Consider the following 25,648-nt stretch of genomic DNA (forward strand, 5'->3'; position numbering starts at 1 on the left):
AAGCCAATCTGGGAGATTTTAAACCACTAAAAGTCTAGCCATACAGCAGTGCTAAGGCAGGTTCCCTATCCACCCTGGCCTTGCACGGCTCCCTGAACTGTCCAGTATGTCCCTGCTGATCCCGGCGTATGGGCAAGGGAGTTCCTCATATTGCCTCTATTCCGAGAGCTGATTCCATGATTCCTGTTGGCTGGAAAGTGTGGCCAACAGGAGCTACAGGCGTGACGCCTGCTGGCAGGGGCTGCATGTGCCATCCACAGGGACTAGCAGGCTGCTTCTAGGAGTGGCATGGGTCCAAGGCAGGTAGGGAGCCTGCTTAGCCTCACTGCCCCACTAACGGTGCCATCCAAGTTAAGCACCACCCAGCTGGAGCCCTAACCCCTTCTAACACCTCAATTCCTCAACCTTCTGCCCCAGCCTTGAGCCCATCTTGGAGCCTTCCCCACATACCCCTACAGCACCCTGCACCCTCTCCCACATTCCTGCCACAACCCTGAGCCCTCTTCTGACACCTGCACCCCAACCCTGCAGGGCCTGTAATTAGGGGGGCGGGGCCTATAATTGTCTCAAGGGCTGGATCAAAGCCTAAGGTGGGCCAGATGCAACCCTCTGAGTGGCTTTTGCCCACCCCGGTGTAGATGCACCAAATTCCATGCCCCAGGCATGAGCTCTTCCTGTACCCAAAATGCCTCCCAGAGTCTGTACCTCATATCCCCTCCTGCACCTTAACTCCCGTCTCCAGACTCAGATCAGAACTCTGAACCTCTCAGCCTGGGCCCAGAGCCCAGACCCCAACCCCTTGCCTCATTCCAGTGAAAGTGAGTGAGAATAGGGGAGAGCAAACGAGGGAGGGAGGATGGAGTGAACAGGAGCTAGGCCTCAGGGAAGGGGAGAGCAGGGGGCAGGGCAAAAGTGTTTAGGTTTATGTGATGAGATAGTTGGCAAACATATTTCTAGGTTCCACCATATCCTCAACCCAAGAAGGAATAGTGAGCAGAATGAGCTTGTAGCAGGGGCCAAGGGCTTGATGGGTTAACCTAATGACAGCAATAGCCCACTGTTGAAAGTAGGGAGGCTAGGAGAAAGAGGCTCTCTGCTTGCTTGGACAAGGGATGGCCCTTCAGGAGAACCAAGCAAGGGTGGAGGTGAGCCATATTTTGTAGGAAACACAGAGGTCCAAGGTATGCATAACACTGGTACAAAGAAAGAGTAGAACTTAATCTTCGGCCCCAATGAGTTTACAGACTATAGATTGTGAAAATTACATGGTTATTTGTGTGTCACATGGTTAATAAAAGGTTAATAAATGATTAATAGATATTGTAAGTGTGTTATGAACACAAGTAGTATGTATTATAGATGGGTATGAGCACATCAAAAATGGTAAATGTGTAAGTTACTTATTGGATTCCATGAGAATATGACAATTGATTAACTATTCGTTAATCATTTATATTAAGGTTTTATTGATACATTATTTATAAAATTGCTTGTATATTGAATACTGAATCTGAAATGTTACCCATATGGGTCTTCAGTGAGATTCAGTTCTGGAATAAGGGTTGGTTTACTTAGGTCAGATGGCACGATTTAGGCCAAAACATATACTGAAAGCTCTTATGTGCCAGAACTTCATTTCATAATTCTATTTCTGAAGACTTGATAGAATCATGGTCGTAATGCTCTTACTCAAAATCAAGTAGACATTATTCTGAGACCAGTCCCTTTGTCTTAAATTTCTTGGTTTTCAAATATCTTCAGTGACTTAATGGCTGAGACTTTTCAACAGCTAAGAGAACCAGCGTAGTTGAGCTGATCCAAATTAGATACCTGATTTGGACTAGACAGATGGATCTAAATGCTTTCATGACAGGAGTGCTGATGTTTTCCATTTCTTGCAGTAACTCATAATGTTGCTTGAAATAAGATCAGTTTTAAGACTGTTTTAAAGACTCTCTTTGTATTTTCATCAGTCAGGATTTAGCTGAAGATGTTAATGAAGCTGGTGCATTGCGAAAACTGTCTGCCTTTGGAGTCTCTGATAATGGTGAGGCTACTCAAGGGTCTGAAAAAGAGTGCCAGCCTGTGGAAAGCCAGTCACTAGGACCTGAGAGCTGTGAAGTATCCCCTGAAAGTATTACGTGTAATGATCCAGAGAGTGCGACGGAAAGGAGTGATGCAGAAATGACCTCTGAGAGTGAGAACCTCTGTGATGCAACTTCTGACGAGTCTGCTTTGGAAAAAGGAAAAATGGAAAATGCATCAACAGCAGAAACTGCTGCCTTGGAGCCAAAGAAAATTACTTACACACAAATTGTTATAGAAGGCAGGAGATTTAATATTGATTTAGTTTCCAAGGTAGGAACTAAATGACTTTCTTTATAAAATACATGTATTTCCCTAGAGAAATTGAATATGCTTTTTGGACATTCAAGGGTTAATCAAGGTGATTATAATAGCATCATTGGAGAAGATAATTTGTACTCTAAAATAATGTACATGTTATACTTTCTTTTAGACTGTCTATTCAGTGTCACAACACAATATGTGGTCTTAAAGGCCTGGGTGTTTTAAACTAAAGAAACCAAAGAGTATCAGATCAGAAGTACAGCTATCAAAATATATTTCCCTGTAATTGAGAGCCTAAGTCAGAGGTTTAAAATTGCTCTCTGACCAGAATATTTTAGATAAAGAGGAACAAAACTACAGTTAGCAACGAAAGTTAATCTAAATGAGAACATGCAATGTTGTCAAGATGAATTTTTCATATCAGTGTGTGTGTGTGTGTATGTGTGTGTGTATGAATGTATGTTTATATGTATGTATATATGTAATGCTATTTTAAGCACGCTTTCCTGAACCCAAGGAAATGCTCCTTTAAGCCGCAATCATTCTTTAATAAAAGGTATTTATTAGAGAATTTTTAGTTTTTATCCCATTGACAATGAATTGTAATAGCTTCCTATTGAAAAATATAAAATGCTATTAGTCCTTAATATAACAGCTAAGCTAATTGAAGCTGTGTGTATTCATCATTGTTCTGAATGCCTACCCTGATACTGTTTTTAATTAGAGCACAGAGTTACTTGAGACCTGTAAGAAAGCCCTCAGTTGGGAGCTTTTATGTTGACTTCTCTGGGCTTTGAATCATAACCATAGTATGTGAAGCAGGTGTTTTCAAAGTCCAAGTATTAACTTTATTATTCAATACTGGGAGCTGGAAAATAAATTATAACATGTTAAATTCTTAGTTAAAATGACAAACTCATTTTATTTGCTATATTTCTCAACACATCAAATGCAGATTTCCCAAGTATATGCTCATTATGACATTTAATGAGTATCAATTGATAGTAGGTAAAATAGAGAATATTATGTTATCGAGCGAGCACATTTATGTCATGTATGTTATTTATGTCAGGTATGTCAATGCCTAGGCCACTACTGGCAAACATATTCCATATAATGCTAATTCCTCAGATTTCTTGAGTTTGTAAATGACAGGCAGTGGGCACATGAAAGCACCTAGCTGTCTCAATAGTATCTCTGGGAGGACATATACAGATAAAGGAGAAACAATTGAACAAAAACTCCTCAAGAATGATCTATAGCTAGTATGGAGTGTTGACAGAGCCATCCTGTCCATAAGACAAAGTGGAGCATCCACCCCAGGCCCAACACTTCAGAGGAATGTAGAAGGGGATGATGCTGTCAGCAGGCTCAATCCCGAGCCTCCCCAACACTCCCCTTCCCCTCCCCCCCCACTGCATTTATTTCTTTTTCCAATAGTTCCCCCAGCCTTGAGCAGCAATTAACTGCTGCAGGATCCTAATGCCATTCCAGCAGCCTGACGTGGTCTGTCCTTGCTCTTCCAGGTCTGGGCAACAAGGGACCCCTGAGTTAGTTTGCTCCCCAAATCTCCAAACCTGTTTCTTTCTGTTCTGTTAAACATAGAGGCTACGTCTACACTGGCCCCATAAAACGGAATAGTCATGCAAAGCAGGTAACTCAGAATAGGGAAATCCGCGGGGGATTTAAATATCCCCCGCGGATTTAAATAAACATGTCCGCCGCTTTTTTTCCGGCTTGGGGAAAAGCCGGAAAAAAGCGTCTAGACTGGCGCAATCCTCCGGAATAAAGCCCTTTTCCGGAGGATCTCTTATTCCTACTTGAAAGCGCGTCTACATTGGCCACAGACGCTTTTCCGGAAAAAGGGCTTTTCCGGAAAAGCAGCCTGCCAATGTAGACGCTCCTTTTCCGGAAAAACTGAAAACGGAATAGTATTCCGTTTTAAGCATTTCCGGAAATTCATGCCAGTGTAGACACAGCCAAGGAGTTTTGCAATAGATGCCTGAAGGGTGCTACAGTTTTTGAGTCCTAGATGGTGGCAGTTTGATTTTGAAAAATATATTCTGCTTGCAGGGGTGATTTAAGCATGTGAATGTTTCCTGGGCAGGGACCAGTTGCTAGCCAGACAATGTCTTTATTCATACTCTATGATAGAAAGTAAACTTGTAAATGAAGTTAAGTTCCAACCCTTTCCTGTGTATTTGGCTTGTGAAATGGGCCTAAAACAACACTGTGACTTTGAGATCCAGGTATGAGTGCCCAGCCAGGTTAAAGTGTTCTCTTTCATTATAATTATAAAAAAGCTACAATATAAGATTATAATTTTACAACTGGGCATTAATCAATATTTAACCTGCAGCCAGTAGTTGTCCTTGAAGTTCCTGTAAACAGATATTTCTTGTATAAAAAATGTTGAGAGGGCCCACCATATAGGTGACTTGTTCCAGGCCCCGCACCTCCACTTAGAGTGTAGGACAAGTGAAAATGGAATGGAAGAGACAGAATAAAGGTAGAAGAAATGCTCTTGCAGAGGGAGCCAGATGAAGTAAGGGCAACAAAAGGCTACAGTAAATCACAGCATTTAATGTTTGGCACTGAGATCATTTAAGACTGTCCCACACTGCCCTCTGTAGTCTTCCAATAGATCTTTATCTTGAAATTGAATCATTAAAACTCACTCCAGATATTTAACTCCTCAGAACATGTAAATCTGAGATGGCAGCCAGGATTTTGCTCTCTTGTGGAACTTGGCAAATTTCTGCACTCATGGTCACGAAACTTTTAGAATGATAGTACTAGATATGTAATTTTCTCCAGTGGGGCATTACTTTTTGAATTTGGTAATCCATCATGTGCTAGTGGTTACATTCCCAACAATGTGCAATAAATTTCTAGCTTATACAAAGAGAAAAGTAAGCAGGTTATAAGGTTTTATGGCTAACTTTATTCACCAATTGAATGCAACAAAAGCAGAGACTAAGTTTTGAAAACCTTTCAGGAACCTTTTAATGAGGGGACGTGTATTTTGGGGTATATGGTATCTAACCCATAGAGGAGAGACATAAGTAACACATTGTTACTCAAGAGAAGAAAGAATAGCCAAATTATATTTTGGAAAGAACAATTGATAAAGTTTTGAGACCCAGATATATGATACAGAGAACCCACATTCTCTGTGTAGTAATAATGGGCTTTTGAGGACCTGAGCCAAATGTTTTTAATAATGTTTACTTAAAGTTCCTTTAAGGTTGCTTTTACCTAATTACCATTTGATCAGAGAAAATCAATTTCATGGTTTTTTTTTTTTTTTACTTTTATTCAAAAACATTAACTTTATAGTTCCTTATTTATTATATCTCTCTAAAGCACTAAATAATATGAGAAAGATATTAAATCAAATTATTCATATTAAGGTGTTAACCATAATACAAATTAAAATTCTTTAATGAAAAAGAAAACAATTTAAGAACAACAGTTGCATTAATAGGTGCCTTTCCAGCAGATCTAGAGAAGTGATTATTCCCTTTATTTGGCACTGGTGAGGCCACATCTCAAGTAGTATGTCCATCTCTGCCCTCCTTTTCCTTACGGAAAGGTTGTGTACACACTGGAGATAGTCTAGCAGAGGCTAGCAAAAATATTAGGGGGCTGGAGCACATGGCTTAGGGAGAGAGGCTGAGGGATTTGGGCTTATTTAGTCTACAGAAGAGAAGAGTGAAGGGATTTGATAGCAGCCTTCAACTACCTGAAGAGGGTTTCCAAAGAGGATGGAGAGAGGCTGTTTTCAGTAGTCACGGATGGCAGAGCAGGGAGCAGTGGCCTCAAGTTGCAGTGGGGGAGGTCTTTGTTGGATATTAGGAAAAACTATTTCAGTCGGAGGGTGGTGGAGCACTGGAATGGGTTACCTAGTGAGGTGGTGGAATCTCCATCCCTAGAGGTTTTTAAGTCTCAGCTTGACAAAGCCCTGACTGGGTTAATTTAGTTAGTATTGGTCCTGCTTTTAGCCGAGGGTTAGACTTGATGGCCTCCTGAAGTCTTTTCCAACCCTATGATTCTAATTAATCAAATTATTGCATGAGCACAATCAGTAATAAAATCACAAAATTAATATAACATCAATGATAGGCTAAGAAAATTGTTCAGTCTCTATGCAGTTTACTTTGTGGCTTACTTTCTCTTACGGATATTATAGGGGTTAAGATTGGAATCTTCACATATCGCAGGCGACCTTTAATAATCTGCCACCTGGGCCTGTCTAAGATCAGGTGTGCGAGGGGGAAGGTGGGGAATGTCTTTCTGAGTTGGACACCACATCTGTGAGAGGTTTTTTTTTTTTTTTCTTTTCACTTGTGTGTGGCTCCTGACTGATTTCTCTGTGGGTCACTGGCTCCTGACCCAAAAAATGTTTCCTACCCCCGTGTTAAGAGTATGTCTGTTCCAGGGATGTAAAATCCCTATTAATCAGTTAACTGGTTAAACCTTAGGTGTAACCTGTTATCCGAGATCACGAGGGGGGCTGTTTCAGCTGGCAGAGCTGCCGGTTTCTGCTCCTAGCCCTCCAACCCTGCTGCATGGGGTATCTGGATCCCACTCCCCACGGTGCAGTGGACTGCAGATGTAGGGCTGCAGATGTAGGTGCCAGTTAACTGGTAAGCATCACCAGTAGGGTTATTTGTTCAGTCCCTACTCTGTGCTGCATTGTAAACTGAGACTGCTGGGCCCGTGTTTATGGATTGTGTTTCTAAGCCTATAGTTGGGTGTCTACACTGAATTGTAAACCTGGGTTTACATTTACTGGACAGATCTCACAGCCAGGCAAATGTGTTCATATAGTACTACATATAGACCTTTCATCTTGCGTCAGTTACTTGAGCTATGTTGAAACTGCAAAATTTGAGTTGCAGTGGGACTGCAGGCCCAAGTCTTGAGTGCTTTCTGGTTTTAATCAGCCTGATTTGTGTGTAGATTATAGGGGGCTTGGGCTTACACCAGAGTCTGAGGGTAACTGTGCTATATAGACATACTTTTACTGGCCACACGTACATTCTCTGCTCCCATCCTCTCACCCCTCAAAAAATTGACAAGTCTTTCCTGGCAGGCATTCCTGCATGGGCATTTAAGTATGTGATTAAGGAAACAAAAAGATAAGTTACGTGGGGGGGGGGGGGGGGGGAAATGAATAGGTCTTTTCTTCAGTTTGCTTGCTTTGAGGCACTTCAGGGGTGGTTAGGAGCTGCATTTTGGGGGACCTGTCTTTACTGCTCAGGTACAGTCATGCTTGTGAGCATCATCCTCTGGCCAACTGGTTGGTCTGAGGTGTCATTGACTCCAGTTTTCATGGGAGAGAAAGTAGGGAAATAAGTCATCTGATTGTCATTATAGTGACCTTGGATAGCCCACTTCTTTATTGTTTACCTAATCTTTCAAGGGTGAAGCTCAGGCTGATGTCATCCCACAAGACCCCTCTGATAATTGCCAGTGTATCAGACATTTTACATCCCAGTTGCATTAACTAATCCTGGTCAAGTGCGGTTATTCTGACCTTTGGTCCATTTCGGGGCCCTCCTTTGTATGGTACTGCTTCTTTGTCATATCCACAAGTCTGTATCTTTGTCCGAACCAACCAATAACAGGGGAATAACGAGAAGATGACTTGACTCAGGTAAGGGGAACTGGGATAATTCTAATGAACAGTCAGGACTCCTATGTGGCTTTTGAATCAAGGACTGGTCACTTTCCTAGTCATAACTTTGACTTAGAAAAGTTGTACCTTATCCATTCACATACGTTGTGATCACATTTTCTCAAGACCTTGAGATCTCATGACCACAATAAAAAACTAAAGATCTATCATCCTTGCTGGGGAAGTGCATGAAGAGTTATTTTGCTTTGTCAAAGCTTAGTGCTGCCTCAAAAGCTACTTGTTAAATCTTAACATAAACTTTTTTAAAATATGGAAAATTAAAGTTAATGTCTGCATTAGTAAGGGCCTGTATATCTTGCATATAAAGGAAAATTCACCCTTACACTAAGTGACTTGAAAATTTCTGATACAAGGGGTCCGGGGGGGAGGGATTGGCAATTATAGTAAAACTCCATTGATCTGGCACTCCCGATGGTCCGGTACCATCGGGAACCTGGAAGTGTTCCGGGCAGCCGGACAATTGGAGCTGTTCTGCGCCCCGCTTCCCCGATTCAGCTGCTGCTGAAACTGACCAGCAGCTGAATCGGGGAAGCCGGGGGCAGAGCAGCTGGGGTGCTGCTGGGTTGGTCTGGTAGCGCTGCCCCTCAGGGCTGCGGGACCAACCCGGCAGCATCCCAGCTGCTCTGCCCCAGGCGTCCCCAAGTCAGCCACTGCTGAAACTGACCAGCAGTGGCTGAATTGGGGATGCCTGGGGCCGAGCCGGACTATCGGAAGAGGGGACAATGAGGGGTGTGGGGTGGCATCCCCCACACCCCACCCCAGATCCCTCATAGCCCCCCCCTTCTGATAGTCCAGCATATCCGATAATCTGGCACCCCCTGGGTCCTAAAGGTGCCGGATTATCAGAAGTTTACTGTACTTACATAAAATAAGGTAACCAAAACCGTCCATAAGTTGATCTTCAGAAAAGGGGAAAAAGGAAAGAAACTTGAAATTGTTTCTATTATTTTACAGTGTATTCCTAGAGAAATGTAATTGTAATTTAGGCTTCAAGTTTCATTGGTATTTTAACAGCATGAAAATACAAGTAAATTAGGACAAATGTGTGGTCAACTTTAAATGAGATCATAGCCTCTTCTGTAGAAAATAACAATGCTATACTAAATAGGTAATTATTAACATTATGTTAGTAGAGGTCCTGATAGAGATAGAGTCCAATTTTGCTGGGTGCTAAACTGGCGTAAGATATGGTCTTGCTGTGTGGATCTAGAGAGAGAGTTACATTTAAGATGATGCCAAAGTTATGGATCTGAATTGTAAAGCAAGGTTTCGGTCATGATGGCAGGAGGGAAGGGAGAATTTAAAAGAAGAAAAATCATTTGCTCATGCTTGAGCATGTTGACTTTTGCACTGTTGGCTTGCTATGCATAAGTCCTAGCTTGACAAAGCCCTGGCTGGGATGATTTAATTAGGGTTGGTCCTGCTTTGGGCAGGAGGCTGGACTCGAGGACCACCTGAAGCATCTTAGAATCATCTGATTCTAAGGAATCAGAAAGGTAAGCCTAAAATGCGGGGAGGGATAGAAGATGATGGACTTGGAGCCAGAAAAGGGGTCAATAATCACCAATATAAAGATAAGTAGATAAGACCTTCCACCTTCCTAGAGGCTTGGAAGAGAGAAAAAATGATGTTGGACTGGATCCTTCAAATCCCTAGTGACTAGAGCAGAAGACCATTTCCGTAGCCATTCTGGTGATGTTGAAAGACAGACAGAACACAAAGGAATGACCACAACCCTTTATTGAAATCATAGAGCAGTATTACCTGACACACCTCAGATATTCTGTACCTCATGTAGTACAGAAGAGATACAGTATGGTGATTTCACCAAACCATTAAAACCATATCACTATGAGGTAGGAACATATTTTCTTCTGGGATACTATTCTTCAGCTATTTTTGTGTGTCTCATTCCTCTCACTGACAAAACATTGTTTTATTTTGGTATCTTTGTATTTCTTCATATCCTTCTATTTCACAGTACTTATTTTTAGGCAATTATGTAAAAGATCCTATAAATCTGATACTACTGAGGTAATTGTTTGATTTTGATGGAAGTTCTTGTTTTTTTTTATCCTCAGTTATTTTATTTTTTTGTTTTGTACAGCTGCTCTATTCCCGGGGACTGTTAATTGATCTTCTAACTAAGTCTAACGTTAGCAGATATGCAGAGTTCAAAAATGTCACCAGGATTCTTGCATTTCAGGAAGGAAGAGTGGAGCAGGTACTGTAGAACAAAGCACTATACAAATTCAATGTAACCTTTCTTAAATATGAATGAGATGAAGTTGATATTAATGAGAGATTTTGCAACTTTTTGCTGTTATTTTTCCTGGAAAATGTCTGTTCGCTTTCTGGCAGTGATAAGCAAGTACTTCTATTTGCTCCCATCATAAATTAAATGTTAGGGAATTGTTCAGCTGGAAGTCATGTAGAATTGTGTAGTCTACTGAATTAGACCTTAAGATGAGGTCAAATTATCAACTCAGCAGTTAGATCTCAGAGAAGAGCTTATTTTAAGTTTTCAGACTACAATGTTACATTTGATCTGTCATGCTTTTGGTTTGGTGGGAAATGCCATGGTCCTAAGAATTGAAATATGAGTTGTGATTCTTTTCCCTTTCTTGCCAGTGTGGGGCAAATGCCCCATCACAGAGCCATTAAGGGTAAAACCCAGCCCTGGGGGTATGTCTACACTACAGCGCTAATTCGAACTAACTAAATTAGTTAATTCGAACTAAGCTAATTCAAATTAGCGCAGCTAGACTTAAAAACTAGTTTGAATTAGCGTTTTGCTAATTCGAACTAGCATGTCCACACAGAGTGGACCCTGAACAGAGGTTAAGGATGGCCGGAAGCAGTGCCGGCAGGGCATCAGATGAGGACTTAGAGCGTGGAGCTGCTGTCTCAGGCTAGCCGAGGGCTGTGCTTAAAGGGACCCGACCCCCACCCCGGACAGACAGTTCTCAGGGTTCCCTGCTTGCAAAGCAGTCCTGGCTTGGAGTGCCCTGAGTGCCCACACGCGGAACATTACAGCACTCGGCCATCATCCCGGCTGCACTAGCCACAGGCTGCCATCCCGGGGGGAGGGGCCAATCAGGGGGCTGCAGGAGAACTTCCACCCCGAGAAGCCCGCAGAGCCAGCCCAGTCCTCCCCATCGGGGGCGCGTACCCCATTCCTCCCTCACCTCCTTCCACTTACCCTTCCCTAGCCCCCCTTCCTGATGTACAACATAAAGGACACGTGTGTTCGAAAATAGAATCTCTCTTTATTGAACAAAAGTGGGGGAGACTGGGAAAAAGAGGTGGGAGAGGGGAAGAGAGAGACTGGGAGAGAGGAGGGCAACTAAAATGGTCAGGGGTTTGGAACAGGTCCCATATGAAGAGAGGCTAAAGAGACTGGGACTTTTCAGTTAGAGAAGAGGAGACGGAGGGGGGATATGATAGAGGTCTATAAAAGCACGAGTGGGGTGGAGAGGGTGCATAAAGAAAAGTTCTCCATTAGTTCCCATAATAGAAGGACTAGAGGACACCAAAGGAAAGGAATGGGTAGCAGGCTTCAAACTAGTAACAGAAAGTTGTTCTTCACAAAGCAAAGAGTCAACCTGTGGAACTCCTTTCTGCAGGAGGCTGTGAAGGCTAGAACTAGAACAGAGTTTAAAGAGAAGTTAGATCTAGTCATGGAGGTTGGGTCCATGGAGTGGTATTAGTCAGGGGGTAGAAATGGTGTCCCTGCCCAAAGTTTGTGGAAGGCTGGAGATGGATGGCACGAGACAAATGGCTTGGTCACTGTCTTTGGTCCATCCCCTCCAGAGTACCTAGGGTTGGCTGCTGTCGGCAGACAGGCTACTGGACTAGATGGACCTTTGGTCTGACCCAGTACGGCCATTCTAAGCTCAGGGCTCAGGGTCGGGGGTCTCAGTGGACAACCCTGATTTTCATGCAAACCTGCTCCTGGGTGGCCAGGCTGGCAGCTCTCCTGCTCTAGACGGCCACTTTACTGTGCCTAGTGCGGAGTTCGTGGATGAGGTCCACGATGTCTGCACTAGACCAGGCGGGTGCCCGCCTCTTGTGGTCCTGGCCAGGCTCCCGAGAGCCGCCAGCCTGGTCCCGGGAAGAGGCGGAGGGCTGGGGGGTATCAGGTGGCTGGCTCATGGCGTGCCAGGTGCAGGGTCTGCTGGCTGGGTTCTGGCAGGCTTGCACCTGGCACGGGCACCGTAGCCAGCCCTTGCCCCTTTAAGAGGTCCGGGGCCGAGAGGGGGGCATACGAGTTTCCCTGGTGGTGCCCAGAGTGGCCACCAGGGAAACCTGGGGAGGGCTAGCCTCCCACTAGTTTGAATTAAGGGGCTACACAGCCCTTAATTCGAACTAGTAAGTTCGAACTAGGCTTAGTCCTCGTGCAATGAGGTTTACCTAGTTCGAACTAAGCGCTCCGCTAGTTCGAATTAAGTTCGAACTAGCGGAGCGCTAGTGTAGCGCCTATGAAAGTGTAGTGTAGACATACCCTGGGAGAGGGCTGAGAGCAAAGGCCACACTGAGGCAGATACTGCCAATTAGGACACAGGTGGAGGCTCTCTAAATAAGGGCTCCCAGAGGGAGGAAGGGAGAGGCACTTGCTCTAGTGGGGGAGCAGGAAGGACCTGGCTGCTAAGGAAGCTTGGAGGCTTCCCAAGACAGAGCAGTGTTGGGGAGAGGCAGGCAGGGTGGAGGAGCGCTGACCTGACCTCGCTCCCAGGCTACAGGGCCTAAAGTAAGGGCTGAGAGTACTAGGGCTGCATGGGGGCAGCCAGGATAGAAATAGGTCCACACCCCCTTGCCAATGGTGAGTGGCTGTTGCAGACTGCAGTTTGCCCCTGAGGAAGGGTCTAGATGAAGACTGGCAGTGGGTCACTGAGGCAAGGTGGGTATAGGGGAATTGGGGGTTCCCCGGGAGGGGAGGACCCCAGAGTGCAGAGACAGGATTACTGATAAAACACCCACACACACTGGAAGGGGTCTGAGAGTCACTGGAGTGGGCTCTGCTGGAGGACAGTGTCCTGAAGAGGACACTGTGGTCCAGGAGCGACATGGGTCCAGAATGAAGAGTGTGGAGTGAGGACACGGGAAGACACCAACCAGAGGGAGGCACCCTGAGGTCTAATGAGCTAAGACCTAGGACTACTGGCAGGCGGCGCCATAGCGGTGAGTCTGCCCCGTGACACTCCCTTTGAAAAACTTCTGAAATGTTATTTTCCAGGTACCTTGTTCCAGGGCAGATGTCTTCAACAGCAGACAGCTCACTATGGTGGAAAAAAGAATGCTAATGAAATTTTTGACATTTTGTTTGGACTATGAACAACATCCCAATGAATATGAAGGTAGTGCATTTCACTAAAAAGTTACTCAGCTCTGTGTGCATTCAGTTACCTGTAGTTTTGATACTCGTGCACTTTCACTCTATTAACTTTTATTTTTTCTGTTTCAAAGTATGTTTTGATCTTTTCCTGCCCTTTTCACTTCCATATTAAATTCTCATTCTCAAACTCTGTCCTTTATCTCTCTCAATTTCACTTGGTGGGTTTCTTTTTTTCTTTTTTGGGGGTGCAAAGGGGAGATTGAATATTACTGCTGGTTAGCAAAATGTAATAAAATAATTACAGGTTGGACCTCAGCACCCAACCTGGATCCTGGATGAGGGATTTTTCCAGACAAGGGGAGGTCATTTCAGGCTCCCTGCTGCTGGCCCCTCCCCTTCTGTGTTCTCCCCTCACCCCAAACCGGACTTTCTGGCTGTCACTGCAGCCCATCTGAGCTGCATGCTGGCTCCTGCCCTCGCACTTCCCACAACCCAGCTGAGCTGCGTGCTGGCTCCTGCTCCCTGCCCCCACAGCCCAACTGAGCCACACACTGGCTCCTGGCTCCCCCCTCGCAGCCCAATTGAGCCGCATGCCAGTTCCTGCCTCCCCCTTGCAAACCAACTGAGCTGCACCTTCCGGCTCCTGGCTCCTCCCTCACAGTCCAGCTGAGCAGTGCACTGGCTCTTGAGCCCCCACCTCTCCGCAGTATAACAGGACCCTCTGATCCTGAAACATCTGTGGTCATGTTGGACCACAGTTGCTACTGGACTGGAGAATCTTGGATTTTAGAGATTCATCCTATATTTTTTCACTGAGGTAATTGCTATCACAGTATGATACACGTGGTTTCCTTTCTTTTTTGGATAGTGCATACATCTTTTTTTAAATGCCTTTAATAAACTGGCATAAACCACCATACAATAAGTCAGTCTTAAGCTCTAAAAGGATGTTTTAATTCTATATCTGGGGGCAGTTCTGGGAGAGCAAGCAGTGAGTACTCCCCCAACACTGGTGTTACACAGAGAGGAAAACGAAGACCAGATCTCAGTAAAGTTGAATCAGGTGCTTTAGGAAAAGGTGGATAGTAGTCAAAGAAAAGGGAACTGAGCCTAAAGAAAACTATGAACTTTAAGGCTAATTTGGATTGGATTGGATTTTGAGTCTATTGGAAGCTACTGAAGATGTCAAAGGAATGAGAGAATAGTTTGCCTGAGGCATACTGTACCATTTAAAGTTAGGGGCTGATTTAGAAAATCTGTAGAAAATATAATACAGAGATTGAAGAATTCAGGTATCTTAATAGATGACAGAACATGTAAAAGGGCAAAGAAAATATTTGAAGATGTTAGTCACAGCATTGGAATATGTTTAAGGGAGTGTAACTGAATTTGGAGTTGCTTTGGCTGAATAGAACCATTGGGTTGGTGGCAGAAATTATAGCGGCATGATACCAAGTGCTTGCCAGAAGAAAAGAGAATTGGTCAATATAGATAATGAAATGATAAAACCAGCAGAGAGAAGTATGTGATGGACTAGTGATGAACTCTGATAGATCTTGAAGGTAAAAACTCATTAGGCCAAAGTGCTTTATAGATTACAGGCAATTTCAGGTTTGCTACTGGTGGAAGAAATAGAGGTGCTCAGAGAGAGAATATAGGTGATGTTTAGAAAATTTATTAGGTACAAAAAAGGAGACACCACATCAATTTTAGATGCAATTCATTGATTCATATGCTAGCATGACATTAGATTTATTTTACTTCCAGAGATGGTTACAGACTTTGTTACCAGATTTTAAAGCAGTCTTTGGAATAATTGGATATAGTTTTAGCTAAGTTGAACAAATTTGAAAGTCTTCAGAACTTTAAAGCTGTTCCTCTTGAGACTATTACATTCATTGGGGAGGGCATACTTCTAATGGGTAGTGCATGGCAGTGATTTTTTTTAAAAGCCTTTTCTCTAAAATGTAATATGATGTAGGAAGCCTAAAATAGAGAGAGGCTGACACATACTACATTTCTTTTTTTGTCTTTATTTTAAAAAGGTATTTGATCATTTGCTGTATGGCTGTACATAAGTAGTAAATATATTTGTTATAAAATAGTGGCTGAAGCTCATAGAGAAATTATACTTTTGTATTATTATTATTATTATTATTTATTATCTGATTTATCAGTTTTATAATGTGTTCACTTTTTTTCATTGTATTCCTTTGGTATATATGGTCATGCCAATTCTCTTCCAGAATTTGATCTGAGGAAGTGGGTCTGGCCCACAAAAGCTCATCACCTAATAAACCATCTTGTTAGTCTTTAAAGTGCTGCACATACCTTTCTTTTGTTTCAGCAAGATCAGACTAACACGGCTACATATCTATTTGTAGTATTAGGTGTTGTAGGAAGTGTTTGAATTATATTCCTAAAGTTTGAAATGATGAAAAAAGCCTAAGAGAAAAGATTTCTTAATTAAGAAAGATTTAAGTAGCTGAAATATAGTGAGTGTCATGTAAAAGAAAAAGAAAAAATTATTAACAATAGTAATTGAACTTAGCAAAATATTTAAGTTTCCTATTCTAAACAGGAAAAGTGTTGCAGATAGCTTCTTAGGGTATGTCTACACTACCACCCTCGTTCGAACTAGGGTGGTAATATAGGCAACCGGAGTTGCAAATGAAGCCCGGGATTTGAATTTCCCGGGCTTCATTTGCATAAAGTCGGGTGCCGCCATTTTTAAATGTCCGCTAGTGCGCACTCCGTGCCGCGCGAACTAGGGTGGTAGTGTAGACATACCCTTAAGGACTTGCGTACCTACAAATGCATCAGTAATAATTTAAAAAGGAAAATAAATCCTAATCATCCACTCTTCATTGCCTCGTAAATCCCATGTCCACTCAGTCTTGCTTTAAAAAAAAAAAAAAAGTCAGCCATTTACAATATATTCAATGTATTTTGCATTCAGGATTAAAAAACTGTTTTATGGACTTGTATATTTTAACTACATCCATATAATTAAAGTGTTACAGCACCCCCATCTCCTGATGATCACCTTATCTCCTGATGCAATTATACTGGTTTTAAGATGCCTCATCCCACTTAAGCTTATCTTTTTCCCTTATAAGCTTAAGGCACCTTTATGCTGATGTAATTGTTCATACTATGGATTGTACCAATTTAATTATTTTGGTAAAAAACTGCATCTCTAATAGAAATAGCTAAATGGTACAAAATGCATGTTTAAAATTAATAGAATTACACTGAGTAGATGAAAACATTTTTAGGTATGTCACTACTACTCTGTTCTCCTAAAACCTGTCAAACTAGTGGAGTCACTTCACAGGCAATGGATTTCTGTCTCTCTCAAAAGTTAATTTTTTATGAGATTATTTTTTTAATTCAGAGTCAAACCTGACAGTCCATTTATAATTTTCTTCACTTTGGCTTACCCATTTCGATTGAGACCTATTGGAATATTAAGTTGTCATTACTAAAATGTAATATTTTCTTTTTGTGTTCATCTTTAAAAATATTTAAATGTAAGAATGTTTATTTTCATTGGAATTGTACAATGAGAGACATTTCTGTGTTAAACTGCATCCTTTACATAATTTGTATTTTTTTTGTAACAGATTACAAGGAATATAAATTTTCAGAGTACTTGAAAACCCAGAAGTTAACATCTAACTTGCAGCACTTTATTTTACATTCTATTGCAATGGTATCGGAGGCTGACAGTGGCACCATAGATGGGCTCAAGGCAACAAAAAAATTTCTTCAGTGTCTTGGCCGGTATGGCAATACACCCTTTTTATTTCCTTTGTATGGTCAAGGAGAGATCCCACAATGCTTCTGCAGGTAAGCAGGACTTCTTTTTTTGTTGTAGTAAGTAACAATATTTGATAATCTAATGCTAAATGAATTTTTGTAAACTTGGACAGATTGTATCCCCCCTAAACTGGGGTTGTTTCCAGTGGGCATCATAAGTGATAAGGGAGGAGAGGGTCTCCCGGTGTCTGGCAGCTGCCCCTATTATTAGATTCTCCCTTCCCCCAACCTTCTTTTTCCCAAAGGTGGGAAGTCTATATGCTCAGTTCAAACTTTTCTCACCTTGATTGGAAAAGTGCAAGAACCAAAATGGGTTTCAGCATCAGGTGGCCCTTTCTGGGACTAAACACAGCTTGGGCTTATAGGACAACAAGACTATTCAGAGGTTGTTGGTTTGAGTACTGAGCCATTAAGATTCCTGTCTCTTCCTGCCCAGCCCATACCCACAGCCTCCTCTTCCACCCCCTTCCACACCCTGCACTCGTATCTTCAGCTTGCTCCTGCACCCTCCCTCCCGGACCCTGCGCCCTACCTTCTGCCCATATTCCACATCCCCACTCCAGCCCACTCCTTGGCAGCCCCACTCTCGCGCACTCTGAATCCCTCATTTTTGGCCCCACTCCAGAGTCTGAGGTGGGGTGCTCAAAATCTGTTAGCCCCCGTCTCCCTTGGCTCTGGGGTGGAACTTGAGGGAAGTAAGGTGAAGGTCTTTTTTTCTGCTTCTTAGTTGGGGGCCACCACTGTGATGTTTCTCCTCCCCCCCCCCCTCATTTGAGGGGTTGGTCAGTGAGGGTGAGGTGTATGGGTTTTTTTTTTCCCCAGATAGTTTTTTCTGTGATTCAGTGGCTCCCCAACCCAAAAAAGGTACCCCTCCCTTGCTTTAGCTCGTTTTCTGTCTATTTAGGTAAAAGGTCCCAAACACAATATGCTGATCTTGCCTTAACTCAACATATAAAATGTAAATCCCTTGCATTCTGGCCAGAACATACTCTAATATAAACCTATAGATCTATTGTAGCCTACTATAATACAACAAATAATCAAACCCATATGAAAATAAGAAACCCAAAAGGAAAGATAGAGGCAAACAAGCAGACTAGCCCAATAGGTAGGGCATACCAATTTCACAGCTGTGGAAAACATGTTACAATCGGGAAAATTAGCCCTGCCCTGTGTAACCTGATTATCCTGAAATCTGATGGGCTGGCGAGAGACAGGGCTTCTCCTTCCCCTACTTGTATTTTATTGGAAGCAGATCAGACACACCTCCATGTGCAGCACAGAAGAGAGGCCACTTGTGTGCTGCAGCAGCCCCAGAGCTTGGCTTTGGGTTCCTGCCCAGATAAGGGGCACTGAGGCTGGGGATTGCTGCTGCTGCCTACAGCTTTCATGGTGACTCTGGACTGCTGCTGCCCTCTCCTCCCATCCCCGTTCCTGCTAGGGCTGGGTGCTCTCCCCCAGGCTCCAGCCAGGGCTTGAGGCTGCCACCTCACATCCCCTGCAATGTTTGCAGGAGCGCTCAAGCTCTGGAACTTCTGCTTCCTGCCCCCGTTCATGGCTCCTGCTTGGGGCTTAGGATGCTTAAGATCTGGGATTGCTGCTGCTGCAACCCCCTCTCCTCCCCTCCCCTCCCCTCCCCTCCCTTCTCTTCTGCTGCAATTCTTGCCCAGGGTCTGAGCACCTGGGCTGCTGTCCCCTCCCAGCAACTCCTGCTGGGGTTGTGGAGCACCTGGGCCCCAGATGGAGCTCAGGACTTCCACCTCTTCAGCTCCTGTCTGGGCTCAGGAACTTGGGCTAGGGGCTGCCCCATCCCACAGATTCACCTATGATTCAGGGCTTCCACCCCATGTGGCTCCTGTTTGGATTCAAGGGGGATACCATCTTCTGGAGTTTTTGCCCCTTCACAGTGTCTCCCTGAGCACCTGGCTTCTATCCTCTTCCTACTCCATGACTCCTGCTGGGACTCAGGGCACCCTAGCTTGAAGCTTTACCTCCCACAGTGCTTGCTGGGTCTTGAGGCTTCCACCCAATGACTTCTGCCAGGACTAAGGCGCCCATTTTTCATGTTGCACAGGCCCCCAGGTCCATGCATTAATCTACCATTCGCCCTGAGTCTGACTAGCAATTAGGAGCTCTCATTTGTGGTCCTCCTAGCAACTGGGGAGATTACACCTACATCCACCTTGGGGAACGTCCTCCAGCTTCTTCAGACATCACAGAAGTGAGTGTGGTAATCCTGCAACCCGTCTGTAATAGTTTAGTGACCCCCTAAAATCCCTTGTTGGGTTTACAGTACCTGTAACAATTTGGTAGGGCCCTACTATATTCTACACAATGAAGAATTGTCGTTGGTCTGTAGGGTAAATCTCCATGTCTGTTGTGGATATTTTATTTACAATTTCAAACATAGACTCAGGGTGCTAAAGAAATAACTTGTCCATTTAAAGTAAAAATTATGTAAATAGTAATTATTAGTATACCACCACCAGAGGGGTCTGTATCTGAGAGTGTGTTTTCTATAAATGTGAGTTGTCGCTTAGGCTGCATTGAGTGTGGTAATTTTTACATGTCTCTTGCCATTAATTCCTTTGAGACTGCAATGGTCACTTTCCTCCTTTCTAATCTCAACAACGGACTCTTAATTTCTCTTCTAAGAAGATTCCAGCTTTTAGGCCACTCACTGCTGGAAGGATAATCGTAGCAATATGGAGTTCAAATTTGGCTGTCTAGAGGGTAGACATGATCTCTCAGTACCACAGTAATGGAAGATAGGGAAGTGTATTCTCTCTGAATGTATGTGGCCACAGCCATTACTGTGAATTAGAGGGTCGTCTTTTCTCTCAGGCTACGGCTACGCTGTAGGCTTCTTCCGGAAAAGCTTATGCAAATGAAGCGTGACGTGGAATATTGCAGCGCTTCATTTGCATAATTAGTTAGTAGCCGCTTTTGCGCAAAAGGCTTTTGCACAAAAAGGAACTGTGTAGACGGCTCTTTATGTGCAAAACCCCCCTCTTGCTCAAGAGCCATTCTTCCTCAAAAGAATGGCTTTTGCGCAAGAGGGGTTTTTTGCACTGCTAATTAATTATGCAGATGAAGTGTGGCAATATTCCATGCCGCACTTCATTTGCATAAGCATTTCTGGAAGAAGGCTATAGTGTAGGGCTACGTCTACACTGGCCCCTTTTCCGGAAGGGGCATGTAAATTTCACTAGTCGTCGTAGGGAAATCCGCGGGGGATTTAAATATCCCCCGCGGCATTTAAATAAAAATGTCCGCCGCTTTTTTCCGGCTTTTAAAAAAGCCGGAAAAGAGCGTCTAGACTGGCCCCGATCCTCCGGAAAAAGTGCTCTTTTCCGGAGGCTCTTATTCCTACTTCAAAGAGCCTCCGGAAAAGGGCGCTTTTTCCGGAGGATCGGAGCCAGTCTAGACGCTCTTTTCCGGCTTTTTTAAAAGCCGGAAAAAAGCGGCGGACATTTTTATTTAAATGCCGCGGGGGATATTTAAATCCCCCGCGGATTTCCCTTCGACGACTAGTGAAATTTACATGCCCCTTCCGGAAAAGGGGCCAGTGTAGACGTAGCCTAGCTGTAGCCTCAGAGACAGAACGTGACGGCATTAGTACTGATAGCTAACATCGATATAGAATGGCTAATTCATTCTTAATGTCTGTGACTGTGTGAAAACCCTGTGCATTTACCTTGACAGATCATTGAATGTATGAAAAAAGGCATCAGCCATTAAAAACAAACTGTGTACTTCTTTACAAGTGCTAAGGTTTCTACCTCTGAAGTAGATACATTCAATTTTAAATAAGTTTGAATCCTTTTCATCGAGTTTAGACAAACGAGAATGCAAAATCTTTTGAGCAAGTGCTGGACAGTGACCACCAGATAATAGTTACTACTACTTCAAGTGGTTGCTCATGTGCATTCCAATATAGGTGTGTGCACGCAGCATGCATGTGCCGTCGGAAGTTTTTCTCTCAGCAGTAGCCTTAAGGCCTGCAGGGAGTCCCCTGGAGTGGCGCCGGTATACCGGCCCATATATACTCCTGCTGGCCCTCTCACTCACTCAGTTTCTTTTTACCGTTGTGATGGTCATTGGAACAACCCTCAGCTCCTCAACGTGATCGTTGTCTTCATTGTTCTTCTTCTGTCTTCAGCTAAGTGTCTGCAATTTAAGTTAAAGACTTTTTTGTTGTTTTCTGTTGATTGCTGCCTGCCGTGGCGCAGGGCATGCCCAGCCCGCAAGGCTTTAAGCCCTGCAAAAAGTGCAGTAGGCCTATGCTGTGCGGTGACCCTCACTTATCATGCTTAAAGAGTCTGGGAGAAGCACACCTTACAGAAACCTGTAAAATCTGTAAGGTCTTCAAGCCCAGAACGAAATGCGAGGAGTCGCGCCTTAAGATCCTCCTCATAGAAGCGGCTCTCTGACCAGCACTGGACTCGGCACCAGCCTCAGTGCGCGATGGTTCCGCGCATCATGCCTCTCCAGCACCGCAGGGGCCCCAGCACCGCTCTCAATTGTCAGTGCCTCAGAAGAAGAGGCGGCCTATCAGGGGTCGTTCCCCACCTAGGTATGCGCCCTCCAGTGGGGCATGTTGTGCTGCTGAGCCCGGAGCTTAGGCCTTCTAGATTGGGCATGCCTGTCTTCCAGCGAGGGGATATCAGCCCTCCGGAGGGCTTGCCAGAGCCATCCACACCGCAGGCCTTGGAGGCAGCAAAGGTTCTAATCGAGTCCTCACCCTCCCTTCCTCCTCCTACTCCGGCACCCTCTAGGCGGCACAGGGACGCTTGGCACCAATCGCCTTCCTGGGTGATCAAGGATCTGGTGCATGAGGGCAGACATCGGCCGGCTCTGATGGCACCAGCCATTGAAGCACCAACACCCCCCGGTACTGTCCAAAGACACGACACCGGACTTGGTGCGGCAACATCACCCAGCACCATCACCGCCTCAGGGCCCACCAGCACCTTCCTCCACCTCCTCAGCACCGTGGCAAGCCATGGTTCATGTCTTGGCGCAACGCAACTCCTTCGGTGTCCACATCGGCACTGCCCTGGTCCGCCTTGGAGTATTCGTCTGACTCCGAGGCGGAATCCGTCCGGTCCTCGAGGACCTCCAGGTCTCGCTTGTGGTGCCACTTCCGTTCTCTGCACTGTTCCCGGCACCGTAGTCCTCTGCTGCTGTACCAGCAACAGTGGGCTCAGCCGGTTCCAGTGTCCATGGTGCAAACATGGCCACCTCAGCCTCCGGGGCAGTGGCCCTTCTGGACTCCCCGGGCTTATCACCAGAGCCAGGGCGCAGACTTTCCCGGACCGGCTTCTGTCTCTTTGGGGCCACAAGTTCCTCTGTTGGCAACACTTCTGATTAAGTCCCCCACCTCGGGATGTTCTCTACCTCCAGGCCAGTCATCCCCAGGTCCAAGGGGGAGCGTGGCTCCGGTGAGCCAATCTCCCCCCTCTTCATCCATGGACACCTTAGACGATCCAGGTTGCGAGGATGCCCCTGGGTGAAGTACAAAAGGGGTCATCGCCCTCCTCCCCTGACGAGGCGTTAGCCGACTCCACCCCATCCATGGATATGAGAGCCCATCAGGACCTTCTCCGCCGCCTGGCCCAAAGTTTGGGGGTTCAAGCGGAGAAGGTTTCTGATAACTCGGATCCTACTGTTGACATTCAGCATGCCGACACCTCCTCAAGAGTGGCTTTACCAGTCAACAAAACAGTGGCCAAAATCTCCAAAGCCCTATGGCAAACCCCTGCCTCCGTTCCTCCAACGGATAAGTGTGCAGAAAGGAGGTATTTTGTCCTCAAAGTGGGTAACCTCTTCTCTCACCCTCCCCCAGGCTCATTGGTGGTGGAAGCCGTCAATCGAAGGGAGAGACAAGGGCAGCCTGCTGACACCCCCTAAGAACAGGGAGGCCAAAAAGTCTGACCTGCTGGGATGGAAGGTCTACACGTCTGAGGGCATCCAATATCGCATTGCCAACCAGCAAGTCCTCTTGTCCCATAACACATACAACGTCCATGGACAAGTTTATGGACTTGCTCCTTAGGGACTTCTGCTCAGAGTACAAGGCTCTTCACTAAGAAGGGAGAACAATCTCCAGAGCAGCTCTCCAAGCGGCTCGAGTGGTGACCACCAGGATGGTTCTGCACCGTAGCTCGTGGCTCCAGGGTTCTGGGGTGCCACTGGAGCTCCAAAACACCATTCAGGCCCTCCCGTTTGAGGGCCCCTCACTCTTTTTGGAGCAGACCGACCAGAGGCTTCATGGACTCAAGGATACCAGGGCGATGTTAAAGTCCTTGGGTCTGCACACTCCTGCTATCCAGAGACATACCTACTCAAATAGGAATGTTCCTAGAGTGCCTCCCCAGGGCCCGCACTCTGACTTCGCCTGCTGTAGGAGCAGGAGTGGCAATGGCAGGAACGACAGGTGCCGGCTGCGCCCAGCCCCTAACAATAACCAGGGGCCCCCTAACAAGCCCTCAGGGCCCCATCAGAGGTTTTGACTAGACCCTCGAGGGCATCTTACCATTCTCCTCTCTACTTTTCCGGGACCGTTTATCCCATTTCCTTCAGGCCTGGCGGTCTGTTACGTCAGACCAATGGGTGCTGGAGATAGTGGAAAGGGGTTACATAATCCCTTTCCACTTGCCCCCTCCTTCCCTACCCCATCCCTTTTCAGGGACCCCTCTTACAAGCCTCTGCTACTGGAGGAAGTAAATTATCTCCTCTTGCTCGGGGTGGTGGAATGTATTCCTCCTGAGTTTCGGAACAGGGGATTCTATTCCCATTACTTTCTAGTTCCAAAGGTGGAAGGGGGCCTTTGTCCCATTCTGGACCTCAGAGTTCTAAATTTCTTCTTTGTCAAGACAAAATTCAAAATGGTGACTCTGGCATCCATTATCCCTTCCTTAGCCCCTGGAGACTGATACATTGCCCAGACTTAAAAGATGCTTACTTTCACATTTCAATTACCTCCCACCATCGAAGGTTCCTACAGTTTACCATGGGCCCAAACTATTACCAATTCATGGCCCTCCCATTTGGTATTTCTATGGCCCCTCAGGTCTTCACCAAATGCATGGCAGTGGTGGCTGCCGAACTCAGAAAAAGGAGTGTCCAGGTGTTCCCCTACCTAGGTGATTGGCTTCTGAGGAGGGACTCAGAGACTCGGGTCAGAGCCCATATCACCACAGCCCGCAAACTCTTCGAGGACTTAGGCCTTCTGTTGAATCTGGACAAATCGACCCTGACTCCTACCCAGTTTGTGGGTGCCACCCTAGATTCCCTGGCACAAAGAGCCTCTCTGCCCAGCTCCCGGTTTCTCATGATATAAATGGCAGCCAGGGCGCTCCAGAACTTTCTGGTGACCACCACCCTGTCTTGCATGTGTTTACTGGGCCTCATGGTCACCTTCACTTATGTAGTGCAGCACGCCAGACTGCGCATGTGCCCGCTACAGATGTGGCTATCGTGAGTCCACAACCCAGTCGTCCACTCTTGGGACAGGGTGCTGACAGTCCACACCCCCATCCTCCTTGCATTGGAATGGTGGACCCACCAGGTGGAGCTCTGTGCAGGAGTTCCATTCTGCAAACCAGTGCCGTCCATCCGACTGGTCACGGACATGTTGGACATGGGCTGGAGTGCTCACCTAGGGGACCTCCACATGCAAGGTATGTGGTCTGTGGACGAAACCTCCCTGCATATCAATGTCAGGGAGCGCTGGGCAGTCCGATTGGCTTGTGCAGTTTTCCTTCCCCACCTGATGAGCAAGTCCATCCTCATTCTGCCAGACAACACGACAGCGGTGGTGTACATAAACAAGAAAGGCAGAGCCCATTCCCCTCATCTGTGCTTGGAGGCTATCCGCCTGTGAGACCTCTGCATTGGGACGGACATCCACCCAATGGCCCCCAGGCTCCCAGAAGGTTCTGCGGTCAGGCTGAGTAGATCATTTGTGGGTCACAAGTGGTCTCTGTGCTGGGATGTAGCCCATTCCATCTTCTGCGCGTGGGGGTCTCCCCACCTGGAGCTGTTCGCCACAGAGCAGAACAAGAAGTGTCCACGTTTCTGCTCCCTTGTGGGTCAGGGGCAGGGTTCCTTAAGGGATACTCTCCTCCTTCCCTGGCTGAGAACCCTGTTGTATGCCTTCCTACCGTTTCTGCTAGTTCACAAGGTCCTCCTGAAAGTGCGGGAGTTCAGGGCGTTCCTGATTCTAATCGCCCCGGCATGACTCAGGAAATATTGGTTCTCAACCGTCCTCACCCATATACTTCCCACTGGTCCTGGACCTGATATCCCAGGACTCGGGCAGGCTCAGCCACTCGGACCTGCAATCGCTGCACCTTGCAGTGTGGAAGCTCCGTGGTTAATGGCAAAGGAGCTCCAGCGCTCTGAACAGGTTCAGGAGGTCCTCCTGAGTAGCA

The 25,648-nt window shown here is 45.6% G+C and overlaps 1 protein-coding gene across 4 annotated transcripts in view; it reads left to right on the forward strand.

Annotated features, from left to right (window-relative positions):
- The window catches only part of CHM (CHM Rab escort protein), a 232,045-nt gene that overhangs the window by 86,801 nt on the left and 119,596 nt on the right, over nucleotides 1-25,648 (forward strand). For all 4 annotated transcript variants that reach the window (XM_075940750.1, XM_075940754.1, XM_075940753.1 and 1 more), the window contains exons 5-8: nucleotides 1,974-2,358; nucleotides 10,161-10,277; nucleotides 13,290-13,410; nucleotides 17,015-17,240. In XM_075940750.1, coding sequence (XP_075796865.1) covers nucleotides 1,974-2,358; nucleotides 10,161-10,277; nucleotides 13,290-13,410; nucleotides 17,015-17,240 — 849 coding nt within the window. The remainder of the gene's footprint in view (nucleotides 1-1,973; nucleotides 2,359-10,160; nucleotides 10,278-13,289; nucleotides 13,411-17,014; nucleotides 17,241-25,648) is intronic.

This window comes from Pelodiscus sinensis, chromosome 13 (genome assembly GCF_049634645.1).
Source record: "Pelodiscus sinensis isolate JC-2024 chromosome 13, ASM4963464v1, whole genome shotgun sequence".
Taxonomy (NCBI): domain Eukaryota; kingdom Metazoa; phylum Chordata; order Testudines; family Trionychidae; genus Pelodiscus; species Pelodiscus sinensis.